The sequence below is a fragment of the Asparagus officinalis genome, chromosome 5 (genome assembly GCF_001876935.1).
Source record: "Asparagus officinalis chromosome 5, Aspof.V1, whole genome shotgun sequence".
NCBI classification, from domain to species: domain Eukaryota; kingdom Viridiplantae; phylum Streptophyta; class Magnoliopsida; order Asparagales; family Asparagaceae; genus Asparagus; species Asparagus officinalis.
The window spans coordinates 42,867,668-42,889,772 of NC_033798.1; the positions used below are offsets into that span (position 1 = coordinate 42,867,668).

Consider the following 22,105-nt stretch of genomic DNA (forward strand, 5'->3'; position numbering starts at 1 on the left):
ATTCCTCTAGAATTTTACATGATTTTATCATGACTAATAAATTAACAATGAATATATATATATATATATATATATATTTGCAAGCTAGATTAAATTGAGTTTAATTTCTTTTTACTCATTGATTACACACATACCCACTTGAGTTTTAGTATTTCACATTGAGTATATTTGGGTTGTGGTGAGTGATTCGTTGAGTGTGAGCTTAAATTTCATCTTATCTTTGTTGGAGAACAAATTATTTATTTGTGCTTATTAGGATAATACGTTGTAATACACAAAGACACTTAGAGAAGTGGTTGGGAGAAGAACGTGGTCACTTCTAAGATGAGTAGCTTGGTTGTAAAAGCCTAGGGGGAGATAGTAATTCCAAGCACTTGAGGAAGGTGACACGGGTCGGCCAACACTTAGAGAAGTGTATTGTGTGATTGTTAACGTGTGTGATTTGTAAAAGTTTTTGGTGAACTTCGAAAACCGATTGTGTAGTGATTTTTGTGATATAGGAGAGAATCTCCTCGAGGGTGAGGAGCGGAGACGTAGGCGAGGGTTGACCGAACTCCATGATCAATTTTTTGTGTTTGTGTTTGGCTTGGCGTACTCTTATTATGCATATTTTCATATCACCTATTGTCACATAGTTTATATCGCCCATTGTTTGATTATATATCGTTGCATATATCTCTTGTGTATATCATATTGCTAGGATATTAGTTGAATAAGTTTTAATTTGGCATCTAAATCGGATTAGATTAACAAGTACTCTATTCAGCCCTCCTCTAGGGTACTTTCAAAAGTGAATTCTAATATATGTGGGATTCCTAATCAATTAAAATCTTTAATTGATCAAGATTATTTCCAAGTTAATTGGACGTCCATGTCCTTTTGTAATTAGGACCTTACATAAACTAATTTGTCACCAACTCAAAATAGTATTCTCTCAGCCAAAGCATGACCGAGCCGAGATGCCGACTTCGATCATGTGTATTTGAGGCATCCATAACAAATCCCCACATTGACTCAAATGCGCTAATAATTCCTCACTCCAAAAAGCTAATTTACTCCACCTTCTCCAACAGCTTACAAGGTGTCAAGTGCGGCACATATCGATCAAGTCCAAGCTCAGCTTGAACTTGCCAATTGAAAGAGGCCTCCTCAATAAATTGAATAAATTGTCTACTTGACGACCGCAACTCATAGCAAAGTCATCACCTGAAGTAGCTCCTGAATAGTAGAAGGGCACAAAATTATCTACTACCAATGCATAGACTACTATATCTTCATATCTTCATGGTGGTCAAATATCTCGTCTAGATCAATCTCTAGCAATAGGCTACTGTATTCACACTCTTCCTACAGATGCTGAGGTGCTTCATTTATTTGAAAGGGATCTAGCTGTTGAACTCCCATAGTCTTATCCTACTGGAGAGCTGAATCATGAATTTCTAACTTCACATTCTATCCTATAGTGTGCGCCTTATCATTAACTAAAATTAGTGACTATTTTTTTGTGAAACATGGTAGACTTATCAAAAGTGACATCACAGCTGATAATAATCTTAGGAGACTTTGGATTAGGATACCACATCCTAAAACTCTTAACACCTAATGCGTAACCTAGGAATATGCACTTCTTTACTCAAGGCTCAAGTTTCCCTTGACTAACATGCGCATATGCAGAGCAACCAAACATTGTAAGATTAGAATAATCTGTAGGCTTATCGGACTACATCTCGTCTAGAGTTGTATGGCCGATAGCAGTAGATGTCAACCGATTCACTAAGTAACAAGCTATAATCACCGCTTCTGCCTAGTATTCCTTATCTAAAACTGCATTGAACAATATACATATTCATACGATCTACCACTCCATTCTATTGTCGTGTGTGAGGGACTATGCGATGTATAATAATTCCCACCTTCTTGCAGAGCTCATTAAATTCTCCTCCACAAAACTCAAGGCTATTATGTGTTCTAAGCCTCTTAATTAGCTTTCCAGTCTACTTCTCAATCAAATACTTCCACTACTTTAAAGTCACAAATAACTCATCTTTATATCTCAAAAATAGATCAAAACTTTCCTGGAGTTGTCATCAATAAAGGTCAACAAATATCTCGAACTACCATCCTTCAAGGCAACTTGAGAAGGTCCACAAAGATCTGAATGAATACAATCTAAAGTACTTTTAGTATGATGTACTGTCCTATTAAAGCTAACACTTTTTTGCTTCCCGAAGATGCAATGCTCACAGAATCCTAACTTTCATGTATTCCATCCACATAAAAGATCTCTCTTGCTCAACTCGACCAATCCACGCTCATTCTATGACCAAGTCTCATATGCCATAATCTACTAGTATCTGCTCCAGATATTGATGATGAAGCTACAGCTGAATCAGTAATAGTAGAACCCTACAAAACATACAAGCTACAATTCTTTTTTCCTTTCATAATCACAAGAGAGCTTTTTGTAACCCTAAGAATTTCACCTTCACTTGAAAAATTGCACCCAAGACTGTGAAGAGTGTCCAAAGAGATAACATTCTTTCTTAAACCTAGAACATGCCTAACATCAGTTGAAGTCCTGATGATTCCATCATGCATCTTAATCCTAATTATCCCTTCCCAATAGTTTTGCATGAGGCGCTATTTTCTATGAAAACAACTCCACCATCAATAGCTTCCTAAGTGGTGAACCAGTCCTAATAAGGACAAATATGATAGGAACAAACCGAATCCAAAATTCAATCTTCAGTGCTCCTGGTTTTATCATCAGTAACCAATAAAATCACATCTTTAGCACTACTAACTTTAGCGAAGTCCTCATTTGGTTTTTTTCATACTCTTCTAATTTCCTCTTGTTATTCAACCTGTAACAATCGATCTTGATATGCCCTTTCTTCTTACAATATCAGCAGTTCAAATTCCAATACTTCAACTTATACATGTCACCTCCAAAGCCCCTTTCTTCTAATCTTCCTCGAACAAATAAGCTATCAACTTTATCACCATTTTTTCTTGTGGTTAACTCTTTGTCAATCTTACCCTATTTAATAAGTTCTTTGACGTCCTTGATGTCAATAGAATCTCGACCGTAAATCATAGTATCCCTAAAGTGCTTGCAGAAAGGCGACAAAGTACACAATAATAATAGGGCTTGATCTTTAGTATTGATCTTAATATCAATCTTACTTAAATCTGTAATCACAAAATTGAATTCACCAATATGAGGCTTGATGGGTGTACCTTTCGACATCTGAAGTGTGTATAAACACTACTTCAAGAGGAGGCGAGTAGTGAGTGACCTTGTCAAATATAAATCTTCCAACTTAGACCATAGATCAGCGACTGTCTTCTCTGTGAGAACTTCTTACAAAACATCATTAGTCAAGTATAACTGGATCACTGTGAGAGTTTTATCATCCAACTTATTCAAATCTTTTTCTGTCATGTTAGCCGGTTTCTACGACCTCTCGAATAAAGCCTTCTTCAATCCACTCTGTGTCAACATGGCAATCATCCTAACTTACCAAAAGCTAAAACTGATGTTGCCGACAAAATTCTCGTTATCCCACTTCATAGTGGTTGTCATCATCTTCTCGTCTGATTGATAGCTGAGGACTCTGATACCAATTTATTATGACAAAATCCCCAGGATAAACTAATTTCAATTACATGAAAGCATGAAAAATATTAAGAACACAAAAATGCATGGATATACGTGGTTTGGCTTGAAGCCTACGTCCATGGGTGAAGGAGGAGAATAGCTTTACTAACAATTTGTGAGGAATATAATGTGGAGATCTCTGAATCACTCATTCCCTGCTACAACTCAAAAGCCTAATACAACCTCTCTCCAATAAAGGAACAAAAGAGAAAAATATGAAGTATTCTTCATAAGGGAACTCTCTCTTATTGATTGGTGCTCCGTAGATTAATGATAATTTAATCTCAGATGACGCTGTATACACACACACACACACACACACACACACAAAGCCAATTGATTGCTTCTCAAGGAAATAGAATCATGGTGGAAATAGAATTGCCATATGATTGATTATGTCAGCAAATTGAATTATCATATATGTGGGATTCCTAATCAATTAGAATATTTAATTGGTTGAGATTGTTTCCAAGTTAATTATGTGTCTATGTCCTTTCGCAACTAGGACCTGACATAAACCAATTTATCACCAACTCAAAATAGTATTCTCTTAGCCAAAGCGTGATCGAGCCGAGATGTCGACTTTGATCATGTGTATTTGTGGCATTCATAAAAGAAATAATAATAAACAAAAATAATAAAAGCATGAAAATTAAAAAAAAAAGCAACGTAGTAAAGATTATGAGAGCAAATACTTTCCATCATCACTGAACGACATAAGATCAGAAAATGAAACTACTCTTGAAATTTTGTGAAAGCAATAAAAAGAATTTAATATATAAGAACCAAATTAACTAGAACAAGCTAAATTACTATAAAACAAATTTAAACTAATAAATTCCACCGCAATCATATTGTATATATAGAGAGAGAGAGATCTAAACTTTGATGGATCCCTAGGCAACATCAAGGGATATAAACTTTGATGGACCATCCACTTAAGTTGACATAAGTTTTACTCTCTCTCTCTCTCTCTATATATATATATATATATATATTTTGTTGTGACTGATGCTTTGAGAAACCAAACCAACGAACGCCGAGAGAAAGACCAAAAAATGAAATTTATAAACACAAAAAGAAGACAACAAACAGCAATTCCTCTACAAAAGAAGAACAAACATCCTAGGTTAAACTTTTATAATTAAATAAAAGAAGCAAGTTAATTATGATAACAATTTATAATACCAAATCGAACCCTAAACACCCCAAACCCCACTTATTGTAAATCAATCAAAGAACCAAATAAAACTAAAATATCAAAGATAAACCAAAATAGGTACTCACAATCAATAACTTCACTTTCTTTTCTTCATAAAATCAGCCAAGAGCTCTTTATACAACAAATATGCATTGTAAATTTAATATCTTCATTTAGTAGGCTTGGAAGAGTGGAAGAGATGGAGATCTGAATAGTAAATGCAATAAGTGGGATGAGAGAGAGAGAGAGAGAGAGAGAGAGAGAGAGAGAGATCAATATGATTTTGCTGGAGTTAGGAAATAGGGCAATTGATCAATCTCATGGTTTATTGGCTTTTAGAGAGAAGTAGAGAGGGGCGTGGGGTGTGTGTGTGGGGGTTTTTTTTTTTGGGTTTGGATTGAGGGGAATAGGGGCGAAGGAAAGTTAGGAGAATCATTCATCATGTTTGGGAACATTTAGAATGTGAAGTTAGTCACCCTAATTCTCCTCTGTTCACCCCCTAATAAGATAAATTTTGTTACCCCCCAAATTGGGGCGTAACTAAGGGGAAGAAAACTTCATCCCCTTCCCTTCTCTTTTCTTTCTCCTATTTTTTCTTAACTTCCCTTAACCTCATTGAAATTCAAACATGCCTTATTGTGAGAAGTATTGATAGATTAGGGGTTTTAGGATTTCTTTTCATTGATAGAATGGCTTGGCTTATATAGCCTTACACCCACATTTACATAAAACCCCCTCTAATATTACTTAATTACATTCTCTTTTCAACACTCCTCCTCAAGATGAGCGAAAGATATCTATTAAGCCCATCTCGTCACACCCTATAGCTAGATCTACTAAGCTAAGCCCTTTAGTCAAGCAGTCTGCAGCCTGCTCCTTAGTTGGAACATGGCCTAACTCCAGGAACCCATCGTTCAACTTCTCCTTGATGAAGAATCTATCAATCTCGATATGCTTAGTTCTATCATGCTGAACTGGGTTGTTGGCGATGCTGATAGCTGGCTTGTTGTCACACCACAAACTCATCTTGGTCCATTGGTCAAGGTTTAGCTCCACCAGCATGTTCTTTAGTCACATCAACTCCGCCACCCCCAAGGCCATGGCTTTGTACTCTGCTTCAGCTGTTGATCTCGCCACCACAGATTGCTTCTTGCTTTTCCAGGAGACTAAGTTGCCTCTCACAAATATGCAATACCCTGAGGTAGATCTCCGATCATCTCTGCAGCTAGCCCAATCTGAGTCACAGTAGCACTCAATGTTCACATGGCCACTCCTCCTGAATCTTAGTCCTTTGCCAGGGGCACCCTTCAGATACCTCAGTATCTGATATACTGCATCCATATGGCCCTTACTTGGGTCATGCATGTAGCGGCTCACCACGCTTACCACAAATGAGATGTCTGGACGTGTGTGACTCAGGTAGAGTAGCCTGCCCACCAATCTCTGATATCTCTTACGATCAACAGTTTCTCCTATTTCAGCACTTAGCCTGAAGCTCTGATCGATCGATGTAGCAGTAGGCTTGCACCCTAACATCCCCGTCTCTGCAAGAAGATCTAGTGCATACTTTCTCTGGGAGAGAACAATCCTCTTAGATCCATGAGCTATCTCTATCCCAAGGAAGTATCTGTGACGCACCTGTTTTCACACATGGCTGCAGTCCAAGGTGAACCCAGAGATGTCAAACCTGCCATGCACCCACACTGTGTAACAACAAGTTTCATCAATCACAGTAATATCCTCTAGTGGGATCAAATAAAAGCATAGGTACAAAACAGGCAAAGAAGTAGAACAATAATAATAGACATGATAAAGAGGATGATATCTCATAAATAAAGGTCATGTCTCAACTGAAAATAAACTGGAATACATATGGAGTCAGAAATAACATACGATGTCTCAACATGAATCAAAATAAAAAGTCGAACTAAGGCACATTGCCTTTACAAAATGAAACTAACTCTAAGTCTGAATAAAATTTAAAACTACAGTGGAGCCTCTAATAAATCTCTCGGGACGGCGACTATGTAAGAACTCCGTCATCCTGCGGCTCTCTGGAACTCCGAGCTACCTGAAAGGGTATTTTTAAAAGAAAAAGAAACAACAACAATAGCGTCAGAGTACTACAGCAAGATTACCTTCATCCGCCCCCAGGGGAAGGGCTGCTAGATGGAGTGGAGGCTCTATCTATTAAGCATAGTCTACCTAGATTCATTTTCCCCATATCTAAGTGGGATTAACATTTAGAAACCTACAACACGAGACGTAGTACGTCGAGCGAAATAATCCAAACAAGGAAACCCTCATGTATATACCATAAGTCTCAAATTGTAGATATCTAAACATTAATACCGAACTAAGAAAAAACAATCTAATGAAACCAACAATTAGAAATCCATAACATGAGACCGGTACGTCGAGCGAAATAATCCAAACAAGGAAACCCTCATGTATATACCATAAGTCTCAAATTTAGAATCTCTAATCATTGATCCCAACTAAGAAAAAAAAGACAGTAAAAGAAATAAGATATCAACACATCGTATTTATAATATCTTCCACAATCACTGGAGAGATAGAATAAAAATACCAACACATAATTTTGTATACTTTCAAAAGTAACATATCTCAGTCATATAGTTCAATGATAGGTTGATCAAGCCTCCTAAAATCCGACTCAATGGCCTGTACATATAGAATATCGACGCACTACCTCATGTAGTACTAAACTAAGCTAATCAACGATATCCACCTCATATAAATCTTTGTATCTCAGGTATGTCGACACACTATCCTATATAGTACTAAGCTATGCTCATCAACAACATTCAGCTCATGTATAAACCATGTATATTTGGAATGTCGACGCACTATCCCATATAGTACTGAGCTGTGCTCATCAACGACATCCAACATGTATATGAACTATATTTAATTCAAATATGATCAAATTAAAATTTATCATAATCCCCTTGGGGTTCTTAAATGTATAACATAACATATTCATGACTAAACGTGCAACATCAAGCGGCTCAAAACTCCGCGAACGCACCTCAAAACGGCGCAACACAGCTCCACAAAACGAGCAGGAAAAACAGACATGATATCTGTTAGTAAAATAAGCATATCTTTCTCTAGAAAAACTATTTTTACAAATGGTTTTCTGTTTTGAAAACTAGATTCACACATCTTTTAAATTACATAAGTTTGGTTCAGTTTGGAGTTCATTTGTTATCCCAAATCTCCAGTTAAACATCATATATGTGCATCCTTTTCTGCAGGACATGTTGTTAGTAAATATAACATATCTTTCTCTATACAAACTCTTTTTAAGAATGGTTTTATGTTTTAGAAACTAGATACATGTATATTTCATTTGGCATTGGTTAAATTTGGAGTTTATTTTCTATTTCAAAATCTTAGTTAAACATGATACAATTGCTACAGATTCTGCAGAAAATATTTATTTAGTACATCTCTTAAATTTCTCATATATAAATGAAATTATGAAAAATCCTAATGATCATGATCATGATACTATCATAGACAGCAAGAAAAAAATTACTAATCTAGAAATTGATTTATGTTTTAACATCAAAATTTAACTTTTATCACATCATGTTAAGATTCAAGCATGAAAACACATATTCAACATCATATTAAACATCTAACTAGTTATTTAACTATGGGGAAGGGTTTGGATGAAGATAATCTTGCCTTAGATGTCATTCTAAGCCTCTGAAATAACCAGCAACCAAAAAGAAGTATAACCAAGCCGTTTCCCCCGTGCTACACGTTGATGATCTCGCCCTCGTGTCGATATTTGCTTCACAAAGCTCTCAAAATTCTCAACTTTAGGGCTAGGGATTCAGAGAGAGGAAGAGGGGCTACTAAGGTTTGAAACTCTAATGTAAGGATGTTAATTTTTGTGAAAACACATGTTTATATATATGCAAACCCGAAATAAACCCGTTTGACCCGAACCAGGAATCCTAATCTGACTAGGAAAATAACCTTTGGTATTTTGGCCATAACTTTCTCATCTGATCTCCGAATGAGGTGATTAAAGATTTGTTGGAAATCTGTTGAAGATACCTACAATTTTTGCCTTTTAAGTTTTTCTAAATTCCAACTACATCGATGAGAAAAATACAAAATCTCTCCGCTAGTCATAAATTTCCAGATTTATACATCGAATATGAATTGTGCATTTGCTCTTATATATACATATATACATTGAATTGATCTCAAAATAATTCCTAGTATACTTAAATATCATAATATGTTATTTATAAATATATAACATATTTATTATTATTTATCACAAAATATTCAAATTTTTGGGGTTTTACATTCTTCCCCCCTTAAAAGAATTTCGTCCTCGAAATTCAGAAATCATACTTAAGCAAATATTAATACTAGAAAAGCACGTAGAGGATCTAATTTAACCCACAAATATAAATATCTCTGAATATTTACTCTTGATAAGCATATAGGGATATTTATATTTAACAATCCAGGATGACTATATTCCCACTCAACCCTTAATCGAATGGAACTAGTACGTCGGGCGAAAAATCCAAACAAGGAACCCCCCATATATATACCATGTGTTCTAAAAGATTAAGAATTAAGCGGAAATATCCTCATTCTAGCGTTAAATCTAAATATAACCACACAAATAATCGCACACATAAATCGATCCACTTCCTCAATAGGTGTAGGAAGTCGCGCGACATAACATATTTGTGCTCCTGAAAATCATCTTCGATGTCTACACTTAACCATCTAAAATGTAAATACCCCTACTTAACACCTAACTAAATGGAACAAGTACATCGAGCGAAAAATCCAAACAATGAACCCCTTATATATATACCATATGTTCCAAGTACTTAGGAGATAAGTGGTAATACTCTCATTTTTTTAGTGTTAAGTATAAACATCGCCATACATGCAACCATAAGCCATAAACAAGTCCTACAAAAATTTAATTTACTAGATCAAACAGGTATGGGTAGTCGCGATGTATACCCTCCTCGCGCTCCTAAGAACCTCCTCAACTCCTTTCCGGTTTCGCTGAATTGCCACAAAGGAAAAAAATCTTGTTTCTAAATTTCTTGTCTTCCCTAGCAAGCATACAAACTTGGATTTCAATCGTAGTCAGATCATTCTAAAGCTAAATCTTCAGTGCGTTCATCATTCGCTGCTGCTCTACATCATGAAAGTGCTTCCTAAGCATAGAAACATGAAATGCATTGTGTATACTAGACATCGATGCTAGAAGATCTAGTCTGTATGACACAGCTTCAATGCTCTCCAAATTCTGATACGGTCCAATGTATCTCGGCGTAAGCTTTTTCTGTCTCCCGAATTGCTAAACATCTTTCACATGCGATACCCTCAGCCTAACCGAATCTCCAATCTGAAACTCTAAGGGTTTTCATCTCTTATTAGCATAGCTCTTTTGCCGACTCTAAATGGCTAGAATCCGATCTCTGGTCAGACTCTAAATGGCTAGAATCCGATCTCTGGTCAATGTTACTTCCTCAGTAATCTGTCTCATAAGCTCTGGCCCAAGTATTAAACTCTTCTCCGGCTCTACCCAACATATAGGCGATCTGTAAGGCCTCCTGTACGATACTTCATACGGGGTCATACCAATTGTCACTTGATAATTATTGTTCTAAACGAACTCTATCAATGAAATATAATCCTCCCAGCTACCTTGAAAATCAAATAACACAAGCCCCCAATTTGTTTTCCAACATCTGATTTACTCTCTCCGTCTGACAATCCGTCTCAATTTGATACTGTCGTATCTGGAACTCCACGAAGTTGAATAGTCTCCTGAATAAATATCCTCCCTGGAATAAAATGTGCTGACTTTATCAGTCTATCAACTATCACCCCAAACCGAATCATTCTCTTTCTTCGACTTCGATAACCCTACAATAAAGTCCATAGAAATGTCCGTCCACTTCTACTCCGAAATGGGTAAAGGCTGATGTGTTCCTGTCGGTCTCTGATGTTCTGCCTTTACTTACTGACAGGTAAGATACTTAGCTACATACTCTGAAATCTTCCAACCCATATCACTCTATCCAAGAGTGTCTCTTTAGGTCCTTTTACATCTTAGGGGTCTCTGGATGCACTGTGTACCGAGTACGATATGCTTCATCTAGCGACTCCCTCTTAAGCTCTGCATTGGCTGGCATAACCAACATGTTGACGTTTCTTACTCAAGTCATCTGCTACGACATTTTCCTTCCCTAGATGATACTGAATCGCAGACTCGTAGTCCTTGATAAACTCAATTCACCTCCTTTGTCTCTGGTTGAGTTCCTACTGAGAAAAAAGATACTTAAGACTCTGATGTTTGTGAATAATTCAAACTGTACTTCATATAAGTAAAGTCTCCATGACTTCAGTGCAAATACCACTGCTGCTAACTCCAAGTCATAAGTGGAAATAGATCTGCTCATGTACTCTCAATTGCTGCGAGATATATGTTACTACTCTCTGAGTCTGCATCAAAACGTCTCCTAACTCTGCCAATGATGTATTTGTGTAGACCACAAATGTCCTGTCGTTGCTCAGAATAGTTAAAACTGGCGCTGTAGATAATTTAGCCTTCAAGGAATCAAAGGCCTTCTGGTACTCCATGCTCCAAATGAACTATACACCCTTCTTTGTAAGGCGTGTAAGTGGTGCCGAAATCTTCGAGAAGTCCTAGATAAACTTCCAATAATAGCCGGCTAAACCCAAAAAGCTATGAATCTCTATCTCCGTCTTCGGCGGATTCTAAATCAAGAACTGCTGAAATCTTAGCCGGATCTATTGCTATGCCCTTTCTGCTGATGACGTGACCGAGAAATCTGATTTTTGAAAGTCAAAACTCACATTCGCTGAACTTGACATATAACTGATGCTCCTGTAGAGTCTGCAAAGCTAACCGGAGATGCTGCTCGTGCTCTACCTCCGATCTCAAATAAATGAGGATGTCGTCGATAAAAACTATCACGAACTGATCCAAGAAGGGACGGAAAACCCGGTTCATCAAATCCATGAATACAGCGGGTGCATTGGTCAACCCAAATGGTATGACCAGAAACTCAAAAGATTTATATCGAATCAGGAAAACACGGCTTTGGGAAAATCCCTCTCCCGAACTCGCAACTACAATAACCTAAAACGAAGATCAGCCTTCGAGAAACATGCACTTCGCGCAGCTGATTGAACAAGTCATAAATCCTAGGTAATGGGTACCTATTCCGGATAGTGACCTTGTTCAACTCTTTATAATCAATACACAAACGCATACTGCCTTCCTTCTTCTTCACGAAGAGAACTGGCACTCCCTACGGAGAATGACTCCGATGAATAAAACCCTAAGCTAACAACTCGTCCAACTGGGTCTGAAGCTCCCTCATCTCAGCTAGTGCCATGTGATAGGGTGCGCGGGATATCGGGGCTGTGCCTGGCTGCAACTCAATACAAAACTCAACCTCTCACACAGGAGGTAATCCAGGTATATCCTGAAAGACATCCTGATACTCTGAGACAACTCTAGTCTCTAATAAATCAATACCCTGATCCCATCGCCTGAGACAACTCTAGTCTCTAATAAATCAATACCCTGATCCCATCGCATCACCTCCTCGATGTACGCCAAAAATGACTCCGCAAAATGGTTGCCCTGGGAGGTTGCTACAATCATCTCGGACCCATCGGACGCTCACAAATTGACCGTCTACGCAAAGCAGTCAATACTATCATGGTAGGAAGATAACCAATTCGTACCAAAAATTTGACATCAACAACACGATCAACTCGATGTCTAACTCAGACTCATCTAGTTTGATGACACATCTCCTACAGATGGAAGGGACACCCCCTAGAGGGGTAGGCACTGACAATGGAAAATCTAAGGAATGCCACAAGCTGACACCCATCAACAAAAGTACGAAGGATAAGAGATAAACGAATTTCATAAATCAAACTAAATCCGAACTGAAAATGAAATCACGACTAAAGCTCCGCTCGTACCCTGATCATGCGGTACAGCTGAATAGACTTTGCTGGATAGTGCAAATTTCCTAGATAATGCAAATCTGGCCTGTTGGCCCCTAAATCTTCGGATTAACAAGTAGTACTTCTATTTCCTCACTGCTGGCCGAAATTACGACTCTGAGATTGCCGACTGCGACCTTTATCATGCTAGCTTTCTGCTGTGAACTGCTACAAGTCTTTTGCTATTTGTCCGACCTTGTTGTGATTGTAACATGTTTCTCCGAATCTCTGCGCTACTCCGGCGCTCTCTAATCACATTGTGCTCCTTTCTTATCTTGTCCTTGTTGCTGGGGTAAAATCATTCTCCCGTTGTTAGATTTCTCTAGATTTCCGCAATGGTTCTCTTGCCATTATCATTGACACTATTCTGGATTTTGATTTCTTCCTTCACTATGGGTATATCTCCCTGCTTCACTTAGACTAGCGCTAATTGTTTGATGAAGAAATGACCTAAATTCTCCCAAATAGGTGATAATTGCTATCTCGTCAAAAAACCTGGATGTTGTTGCTATCCTCCAGCGATGGTCCTCAATGCTGAATATATATTTGACTTCTGCTTGGTTCCTAGCCGATGTTCAAGAAACTTTCATATACTCTTTCCCTTATAGGTTGCAATTGAAACTGGTGTGCCTTGAAATTTTGGTGCTCATACTGTCTGATATTTTTCTTATCCTTTCAGAGTTAAATCTCCTGCTCTGCGGATCTATCAACAACTGATTGTGGTGGTGGTGTACTCATTAGTATTTCATCTTTACTTCCACGATGGGTACAACCGGTGGTGAATCTCTTGAAAGTGGTGTTGCTGACGGATACACTTCTTGCTCCTCGATTGTTGTAAGATCTTGCTGCTAACGACACCATGAAGTCGATCAAATACTATGGAGCCTGCTGTGGCTCGGCTCTGCATGCCCAACTCTCCAGGTACGAGTTTTACCTCGACCACATCCTCGTTTCGATATTTATAATATCAAAAGGAGAGCTTAATTTTCACAGTAAGTGAAATAGCAAAAATACATATATATATAACGTATCACAATACGAATTCATAACACATAGTATTCACGCAAATACCTTCAATCAACATAAAATAGTTGTTATAAAAAATTTCAATTTTTGAGATATACGCATATATCGTCCTCACTCATACTAGGAAATCCTTACGGACTCTATACATGAATCCTAAGAAACTCTATCCTAACTCCACGACTCGACATAGGATGATCCTAAGGATACTGGAACTAGAGCTCTAATACCAACTGTGACGCCCCTGTTTTCACACATGGCTGCAGTCCGAGGTGAACCCAGAGATGTTAAACCTGCCATGTACCCACACTGTGCAACAACAAGTTTCACCAATCATAGTAATGTCCTCTAGTAGGATCAAATAAAAGCGTAGGTATAAAATAGGCAAAGAAGTAGAACAATAATAATAGACATGATAAAGAGGATGATATCTCATAAATAAAGGTCATGTCTCAACTGAAAATAAACTGGAATACATATAGAGTCTGAAATAACATACGATGTCTCAACATGAATCAAAATGGAAAGTTGAACTAAGGCACATTGCCTTTACAAAATGAAACTAAACTCTAAGTCTGAATAAAATTTAAAACTACAGTGGAGCCTCTAATAAATCTCTCGGGACGGCGATTATGCAAGAACACCATCATCCTGCGGCTCTCCCGAACTCCGAGCTACCTGAAAGGGTATTTTTAAAAGAAAAAGAAACAACAACACGAGCGTCAGAGCGCTACAGCAAGATTACCTCCATCCGCCCCCAGGGGAAGGGCTGCTAGATGGAGTGGATCTATCTATTAAGCATAGTCTACCCAGATTCATTTTTCCCGTATCTAAGTGGGATTAACATTTAGAAACCTACAACACGAGACGTAGTACGTCAAACCCTCATGTATATACCATAAGTCTCAAATTGTAGATATCTAAACATTAATACCGAACTAAGAAAAAACAATCTAATGAAACCAACAATTAGAAATCCATAATACGAGACTGGTACGTCGAGCGAAATAATCCAAACAAGGAAACCCTCATATATATACCATAAGTCTCAAATTGTGAATCTCTAATCATTGATTCCAACTAAGAAGTAAAAAGACAGTAAAAGAAATAAGATATCAACACATCGTATTTATAATATCTTTCACTATCACTGGAGAGATAGAATAAAATACTAACACATAATTTTGTATACTTTTAAAAGTAACATATCTCAGTCTTATAGTTTAATGATAGGTCGTATTCATAATCGGCATCTACCATACTTAGGCTATCAAGTAGTTATCTCAGTGCAACGGACTACCCCGTAGGTATACTGAACTGTGTACACGGCTCATTAGTCTCATCGTGATCTCAGTACATAACATGAGTACAGGACGGACTACCAAATAGGCATCCTAGAAATACGGCTCACGAGCCTCATCACACCCTAGTGCGGGACGGACGGCTTGATCAAGCCTCCTAAAATCCGACTCAATGGCCTGTACATATAGAATATCGACGCACTACCTCATGTAGTACTGAACTAAGCTCATCAACGATATCCACCTCATATAAATCTTTGTATCTCAGGTATGTCGACGCACTATCCCATATAGTACTAAGTTATGCTCATCAACAACATTCAGCTCATGTATAAATCATGTATATTTGGTATGTCGACGCACTATCCCATATAGTACTGAGCTGTGCTCATCAACGACATCCAACATGTATATGAACTATATCTAATTCAAATATGATCAAATTAAAATTTATCATAATCACCTTGGGGTTCTTAAATGTATAACATAACATATTCATGACTAAACGTACAACATCAAGCGGCACAAAACTCCACGAACGTACCTCAAAACGGCGCAACACAGCTCCACAAAACGAGCAGGAAAAACAGACGTGATATCTGTTAGTAAAACAAGTATATCTTTCTCTAGGAAAACTATTTTTACAAATGGTTTTCTATTTTAAAAACTAGATTCACACATCTTTCAAATGACATAAGTTTGGTTCAGTTTGGAGTTCATTTGTTATCCCAAATCTCCAGTTAAACATTATATATGTGCATCCTTTTTTTTCCAGGATATGTTGTTAGTAAATATAACATATATTTCTCTATACAAACTATTTTTAAGAATGGTTTTCATTTTTAGAAACTAGATACATGCATCTTTCATTTGGCACTGGTTTTGTTAAATTTGGAGTTTATTTTCTATTTCAAAATCTCAGTTAAATATGATATAATTGCTACAGTTTTCTGCAGAAAATATTTATTTAGTACATCTCTTAAATTTCTCATATATAAATGAAATTATGAAAAATCCTAATAATCATGATCATGATACTATCATAGACAATAAGAAAAAAATTACTAATCTAGCATTGGTTTATGTTTTAACATCAAAAATTTAACTTTTATCACATCATGTTAAGATTCAAGCATGAAAACACATATTCAATATCATATTAAACATCTAACTAGTTATTTAACTATGGAAAAGGGTTTGGATGAAGATAATATTGCCTTAGATGTCATTCTAAGACTCTGAAATAACCAGAAACCAAAAAGAAGTACAACCAAGCTGTTTTCCCTTTGCCACACGTTGATGATCTCGCCCTCGTGTCGATATTTGCTTCACAAAGCTCTCAAAATTCTCAACTTTAGGGATAGAGATTCAGAGAGAGGAAGAGGGGCTGCTAAGGTTTGAAACTCTAATGTAAAGATCTTAATTTTTGTGAAAACACATGTTTATATATATGCAAACCCGAAATAAACCCGTTTGACCCGAACCAGGAATCCTAATCTGACTAGGAAAATGATCTTCGGTATTTTGGCCATAACTTTCTCATCCGATCTCAGAATGAGGTGATTAAAGATTTGTTGGAAAGCTGTTGAAGATACCTACAATTTTTGTCTTTTAAGTTTTTACAAATTCCAACTACATCTATGATAAAAATATAAAATCTCTCCGCTAGTCATAAATTTCCAGATTTATACATCGAGCATGAATTGTGCATTTGCTCTTATATATACATATATATATTGAATTGATCTCAAACTAATTCCTAGCATACTCAAACATCATAATATGTTATTTATAAATATATAACATATTTATTATTATTTATCATAAAATATTCAAATTTTTGGGGTTTTACAGTATCGAAGTTGACCCAGATCCTTCACTTCGAATTCTTTGCTCAATCTTACCTTGAGCTGAGCAATCTCCTTCTCATCATCTCCTGTGATGATCATGTCATCCACATACATTGCCAGCATAGTGATGTGACCCCTACTTCTTCAGAAGAATACAGTATGGTCGGCATTGATCTGTCTGTATCCCATACCAACCATGGCTCTCCTGAACCTATCAAACCATGCTTGAGGGGACTGCTTCAGCCCATATAGGGACTTCTTCAGCCTGCAGACCTTACCTACTATTTGTCCTGTGCCACATCCAGGTGGTATCTCCATATACACCTCTTCCACTAGATCTCCATGAAGAAACACATTCTTCACATCTAGTTGGTGTAGTTGCCATCCACCATTTGTTGCCAGAGAAATCAGTGTCCGAACAGTGCTCATCTTCGCCACTGGTGAAAAAGTCTCATCGTAGTCAATGTCGTATGTCTGGCTGTACCCTTTTGCCACCAGTCGTGCCTTATGTCGTTCAACCTTCCCTTCTGGGTTCTGCTTCACAGTAAACACCCACTTGCATCCCACTGTTCTTTTCTCTACTGGCAGTGTTGCTAACTCCCACGTGTGGTTCTTCTCAAGAGCCCCTAGCTCCACATGCATAGCAGCCTTCCACTTTGGGTCCTTCTTAGCATCCTGCCAGTTGTTAGGTATAATAACAGAATCTAATGATGCAATGAATGCTCCGTGTGAAGGGGATATGTGAGAGTAGGAAACAAATTTATCTAGATCCCAACCATATCTCTTAGGAGGATTTCCCGCATTACTACGAGTAGTCCTCCTTTCTGACATTGGTGCCGGGAGAGAGGCAGGAGTAGGAATGGTATTACCTGGAGTGGAGGGTGGTGTAGGTGTCTCAGGAGTTGGATCAGAGCTGGACGAGGGACTAGGCACTGGTACTGTTACTGTAGGCACATCTGGCTCCTTCCCCCTCCTACTATATGTAAGCAACTCCCCCTGAGCTGTAGGCCTAACACCCCTTGTCTCCTTATCCTCCCCTTCATCTTCATCCTCCTTCTCTACTGAGTACGGGATCGAAATTGGGATTGACCCCCTTGAACTCTCAACATTCCCTCCCTCTTGCATCATACCTCCAGTATCGGGCAAGTCGCCAAAAGGTGAAGTAACCTCCACTGTGTAGTACGGCTCGAGCTCCCGAAACCGCACATCCATGCTGACAAACATCATTTTCTCCACCGGGCTTCAGCAAACATACCCTTTCTGGGTGCCATTGTAGCCCACGAATATACACTTCACAGCCTTAGGGTCTAGCTTCCCAACCGATGGTCTGTTGTCCTTCACAAAGCACACACAGCTAAATACCTTTAATGATAGGGCCCTCCCGTTATCTCCCTTCAGTGTCTCACGAGGAGACTTCCACTCCAACACACTCGAAGGCATCCGGTTGATTAAGTAAGCAGCAGTTAAGACTGCTTGTCCCCACAACACCTTTGGGACATTCATCGCCATCATTATACTCCTAGCAACTTCTAGGAGATGTCTGTTCTTTCTCTCTGCTACCCCATTCTGAGCTGGAGTGTATGGGCATGTAGTCTGGTGTAGAATCCCCTGAGCTGACAGATACTCCCCAAGTGTTCTGTTGATATACTCTGTCCTATTATCCGACCTCAACACTTTTACTGCTGCACAATACTAAGTCTGGATGTGCTTATGAAAATCTTTGAAGCAGCCAACTACATCACTTTTGTTTTTCATAAGATACACCCAAGTGATTCTAGAGAAGAAATCAATAAATGTTACAAAAAACTTGCATCTATTTGTAGAATTTACTGGACAGGATCCCCATACATCAGAGTGTATTACTTCAAACTTACAAGAACTCTTACTACGCGAACTAACATAAGAGCTTCTAGTCAGCTTCCCAAACTCACAAGCATCACACTGTAACTTCTGTTTATTTACTTTTCCAAACAAAGTTGGATACATTTTACCCAAAATGCCAAATGACGGATGTCCCATTCGCTGATGGTAAAGCATCAACTCATCTTCTGCACAGGCTTTAGCTCCTCCTGTTCCCGTCCTCTCCACCACAGAAGTCATGTTGAGTCCATCCCTTCGTGGTCCAAGTACCACAACCCGCTACGCCATGTCCCAGTCCTAAGTCTTCGCCCTGTTCCTTTCTCCTGAAAGATCACCTTGGGAATGTCAAAAGAAACAATATAATTTAGTTGGAGGATAATGGCACTAATGGATAACAGGCTAACAGGAAATGAAGGAGCATGCAGAACATTAGATAGAGTTATAGAACCTGTACAGCTAATAGTGCCCTTACCAACCACATCCTGTGATGTACCATCAGCGATTTGGATGCTCTCTGCTTCTGCTAAGTGAGTGTAAGATAAGAACTTACTGGCATTGCATGTCACATGTTTGGATGCCCCAGAATCTATTATCCAGGCAGTGGATCTTCCCTCGTTTAGGTGTGCACGAAGGGCATAATTGGCATAGTCCCCTCCAGTGAAAGTAGTAGATGACCCCTCAGACACATCACCTACTGCTCTCTGTTTCCTCTTCAGTGCTGTCAAGAGTGCCCGATCCTCATCAGTGAAGATCATCTCAGCTTCTTCTTCCCTTTCTGCCACTGTCAAGTTTGCTCGGTGGCCTCCTCTTCCACCTCGCCTGCCTCCACGGCCATGGCCACGGCCTCCAGCCTGACCACGTTCACCCCAGTTCCTCTCCCTGGGTGGCTTAGGGCACATCTGTCTCAGATGCCCTACCTCTCCGCAGTTAAAGTACTGCCTAGTATCCCATCTAGTGTTATTCGGATTGGACACCACCAGTGCAGACTTCTCCCCTGTAAGTCCATATGTCCCAGTCTGTAGCCTGATACGGCTCTCCTCCTGTATCATGGCTGAGACTGCCTCCTCCAGTGATGGGATCTTCGTCTGGGTTAGTAGCAACGATGTCCTCTGCTCATACGCTGGAGCCAAACCACGGAGAAACAACATGGTCCTCTTCTGCAAAGAGGCCTCGCGTTCTTTGCACTCCAGGTCCTTGCAGCTTGCTAGGGGTGAGAAGTGATCGTGATCGAGCCACAAACGCTCTAGCTCTGTGGCATACTCCTGTACAGTCCTCTCTCCCTGGACTATAGCATTGATCTCCTTCTTGATCTGGAATACCCTAAGGTTATTCCCCATCCCATCGTAGGTCCTCCTTAGCTTCTCCCAGACATCCTGCACCCTCCCATGGCCATCCACTGTGGCAGCAATTGGCTGGACTATAGAATTCAGAAGCCAGATGTACACCAACATATGAGTGGACTTCCACTCATCTCTTTCTGCGGAGCCCTCAGCCGGCTCAGTCTTCTCCACTGTCAGATATCCCTCCAGGCTCCTCCCGGCAAGGGTATATTTTACCCGTCGTGACCAACTCAGATATGTCGCGGGTCCATCGAGCTTTACATCGATAGGTGGAAGCTCCACCCTTTTGGGTGGTGGCTTTGTGAGCCCTCTCCCTTCGACAACCTCATTAGTTGCATCAGTGTTGAGATCTCATCAGGATTCAACTTCTTGATGATCTCCTCCATCAGATTTTTGCCAGTCTCCGTTATCGATCTAACTTGTATTCTTGTGGTGCGCAGCAAAAATTTCGACAGTACTTCGACAGCACAACAAGAGAGTTAGATCAATAAAAATTCCTGTTTCACTAAGGAAACAAGAACCAAAAGTAAGATATCTCAACAAGGTGAGATATCAGCTCTTCCTCTCATCAGTTCGAGGACTGACCTGTCGAGGGAACCTAAACAAGCTATTACAATTCAAGAAAGAAAAAAAAAGTCATCTAATACAGCAGATTACAGATCCCCTTTATTTTCCTTTTTTTCTTTTGGATCTAATCAGCACGTCCTGGCCATCTTTTCTTCCCTGGTCCAACCGCGAAGTGATGCCCAAACTGCTATTCTAGACGAAAATATATTCTAGACGGAATAAAATACTGTCTAGAATAGTTCTAGTCGGAAAAAACAACCGTCTAGGACTATTCTAGACGGAATTTTCCCTCTAGGATGTATCCTAGACGAAAATTCCATCTAGGATACATCCTAGATGAAAAATTCCGTCTAGGATAGCATCCTAGATGGAATTTTCAGTCTAGGATGATAGCTACATTTTTTTTGTAGAGCCTACTTCGCACGACATATGATATTTGCAAAACCTACTTTGCATGGCATATAATATCTCATGCACACATTATAGCACAACACCAAAACACATTCATATCCAATTATATTCAACACAATGTAATTATATTCTAATATCAAATTCAATTATATTCAAAGTTTACATTCACCAAAATACTATAGCGATACATAAGTTGTCGACATAGATCCAAAATACTAGAGCGATCATAAATTGTTGACATATATCCAAAATACTCTGAAGCATGTCCAATTGTGTGCTTACTTTCTCAATCTACTTCTCCACTTCTGCCACCTAGAATAAGCAAATGTATTGAGCATGTAAGAAGAATATCAAACATATAAAATTACCTAGAATAAGCAATGTATTGAACAAAGTTTTCATTCTTAATTTCAATTGGAAAATATAACAGCGTCAAAAATAAAAACTCAAGTGAGATAGAACAATATCAAATTACCAGGACGAGAAAGTCCTGAACACAGGATTCTTTCATTGCATCAGTAGCATTTTTCATCAAGGCCTGACAAGCAAGTAATAAGGTTTAATGATCATTAAAGTCATAGTTGAAACCTGCATACATATTTATGAACATTGTAGCTCTGTAGTCTCTACGCTCTGTAGTCTTGTGACGCCCCTGGGTTCACACAAGGCTGCAATCCAAGGTGAAACCAGAGATGTCAAACCTGCCATGCACCCACACTGTGCATAAACATGTTTTACCAATCACAGTAATATCCTCTAGTAGAACCAAATAGAAGTGCAGGTACAAATAGGCAAAATAAAGGGAATAAATGTAATAG

At 38.7% G+C, this 22,105-nt stretch overlaps 2 protein-coding genes across 3 annotated transcripts in view; both read right to left on the reverse strand.

Moving 5' to 3' along the window:
• Nucleotides 5,934–17,223, reverse strand: LOC109841759 (uncharacterized mitochondrial protein AtMg00810-like). The gene is made up of 2 exons (XM_020410699.1): nt 17,164–17,223; nt 5,934–6,500 (listed from the first exon to the last, which is right to left on the reverse strand). Exons 1-2 carry the CDS (start codon nt 17,221–17,223, stop codon nt 5,934–5,936), a joined length of 627 nt encoding a protein of 208 aa, XP_020266288.1.
• LOC109843250 overlaps nt 21,392–22,105 on the reverse strand; it is a 42,950-nt gene continuing 42,236 nt past the window's right edge. For both annotated transcript variants that reach the window (XR_002247592.1, XR_002247593.1), the window contains 2 exons: nt 21,763–21,825; nt 21,392–21,599 (listed from right to left, as the gene is read on the reverse strand). The gene's annotated coding sequence lies outside the window, so the exon portion shown is untranslated. The remainder of the gene's footprint in view (nt 21,600–21,762; nt 21,826–22,105) is intronic.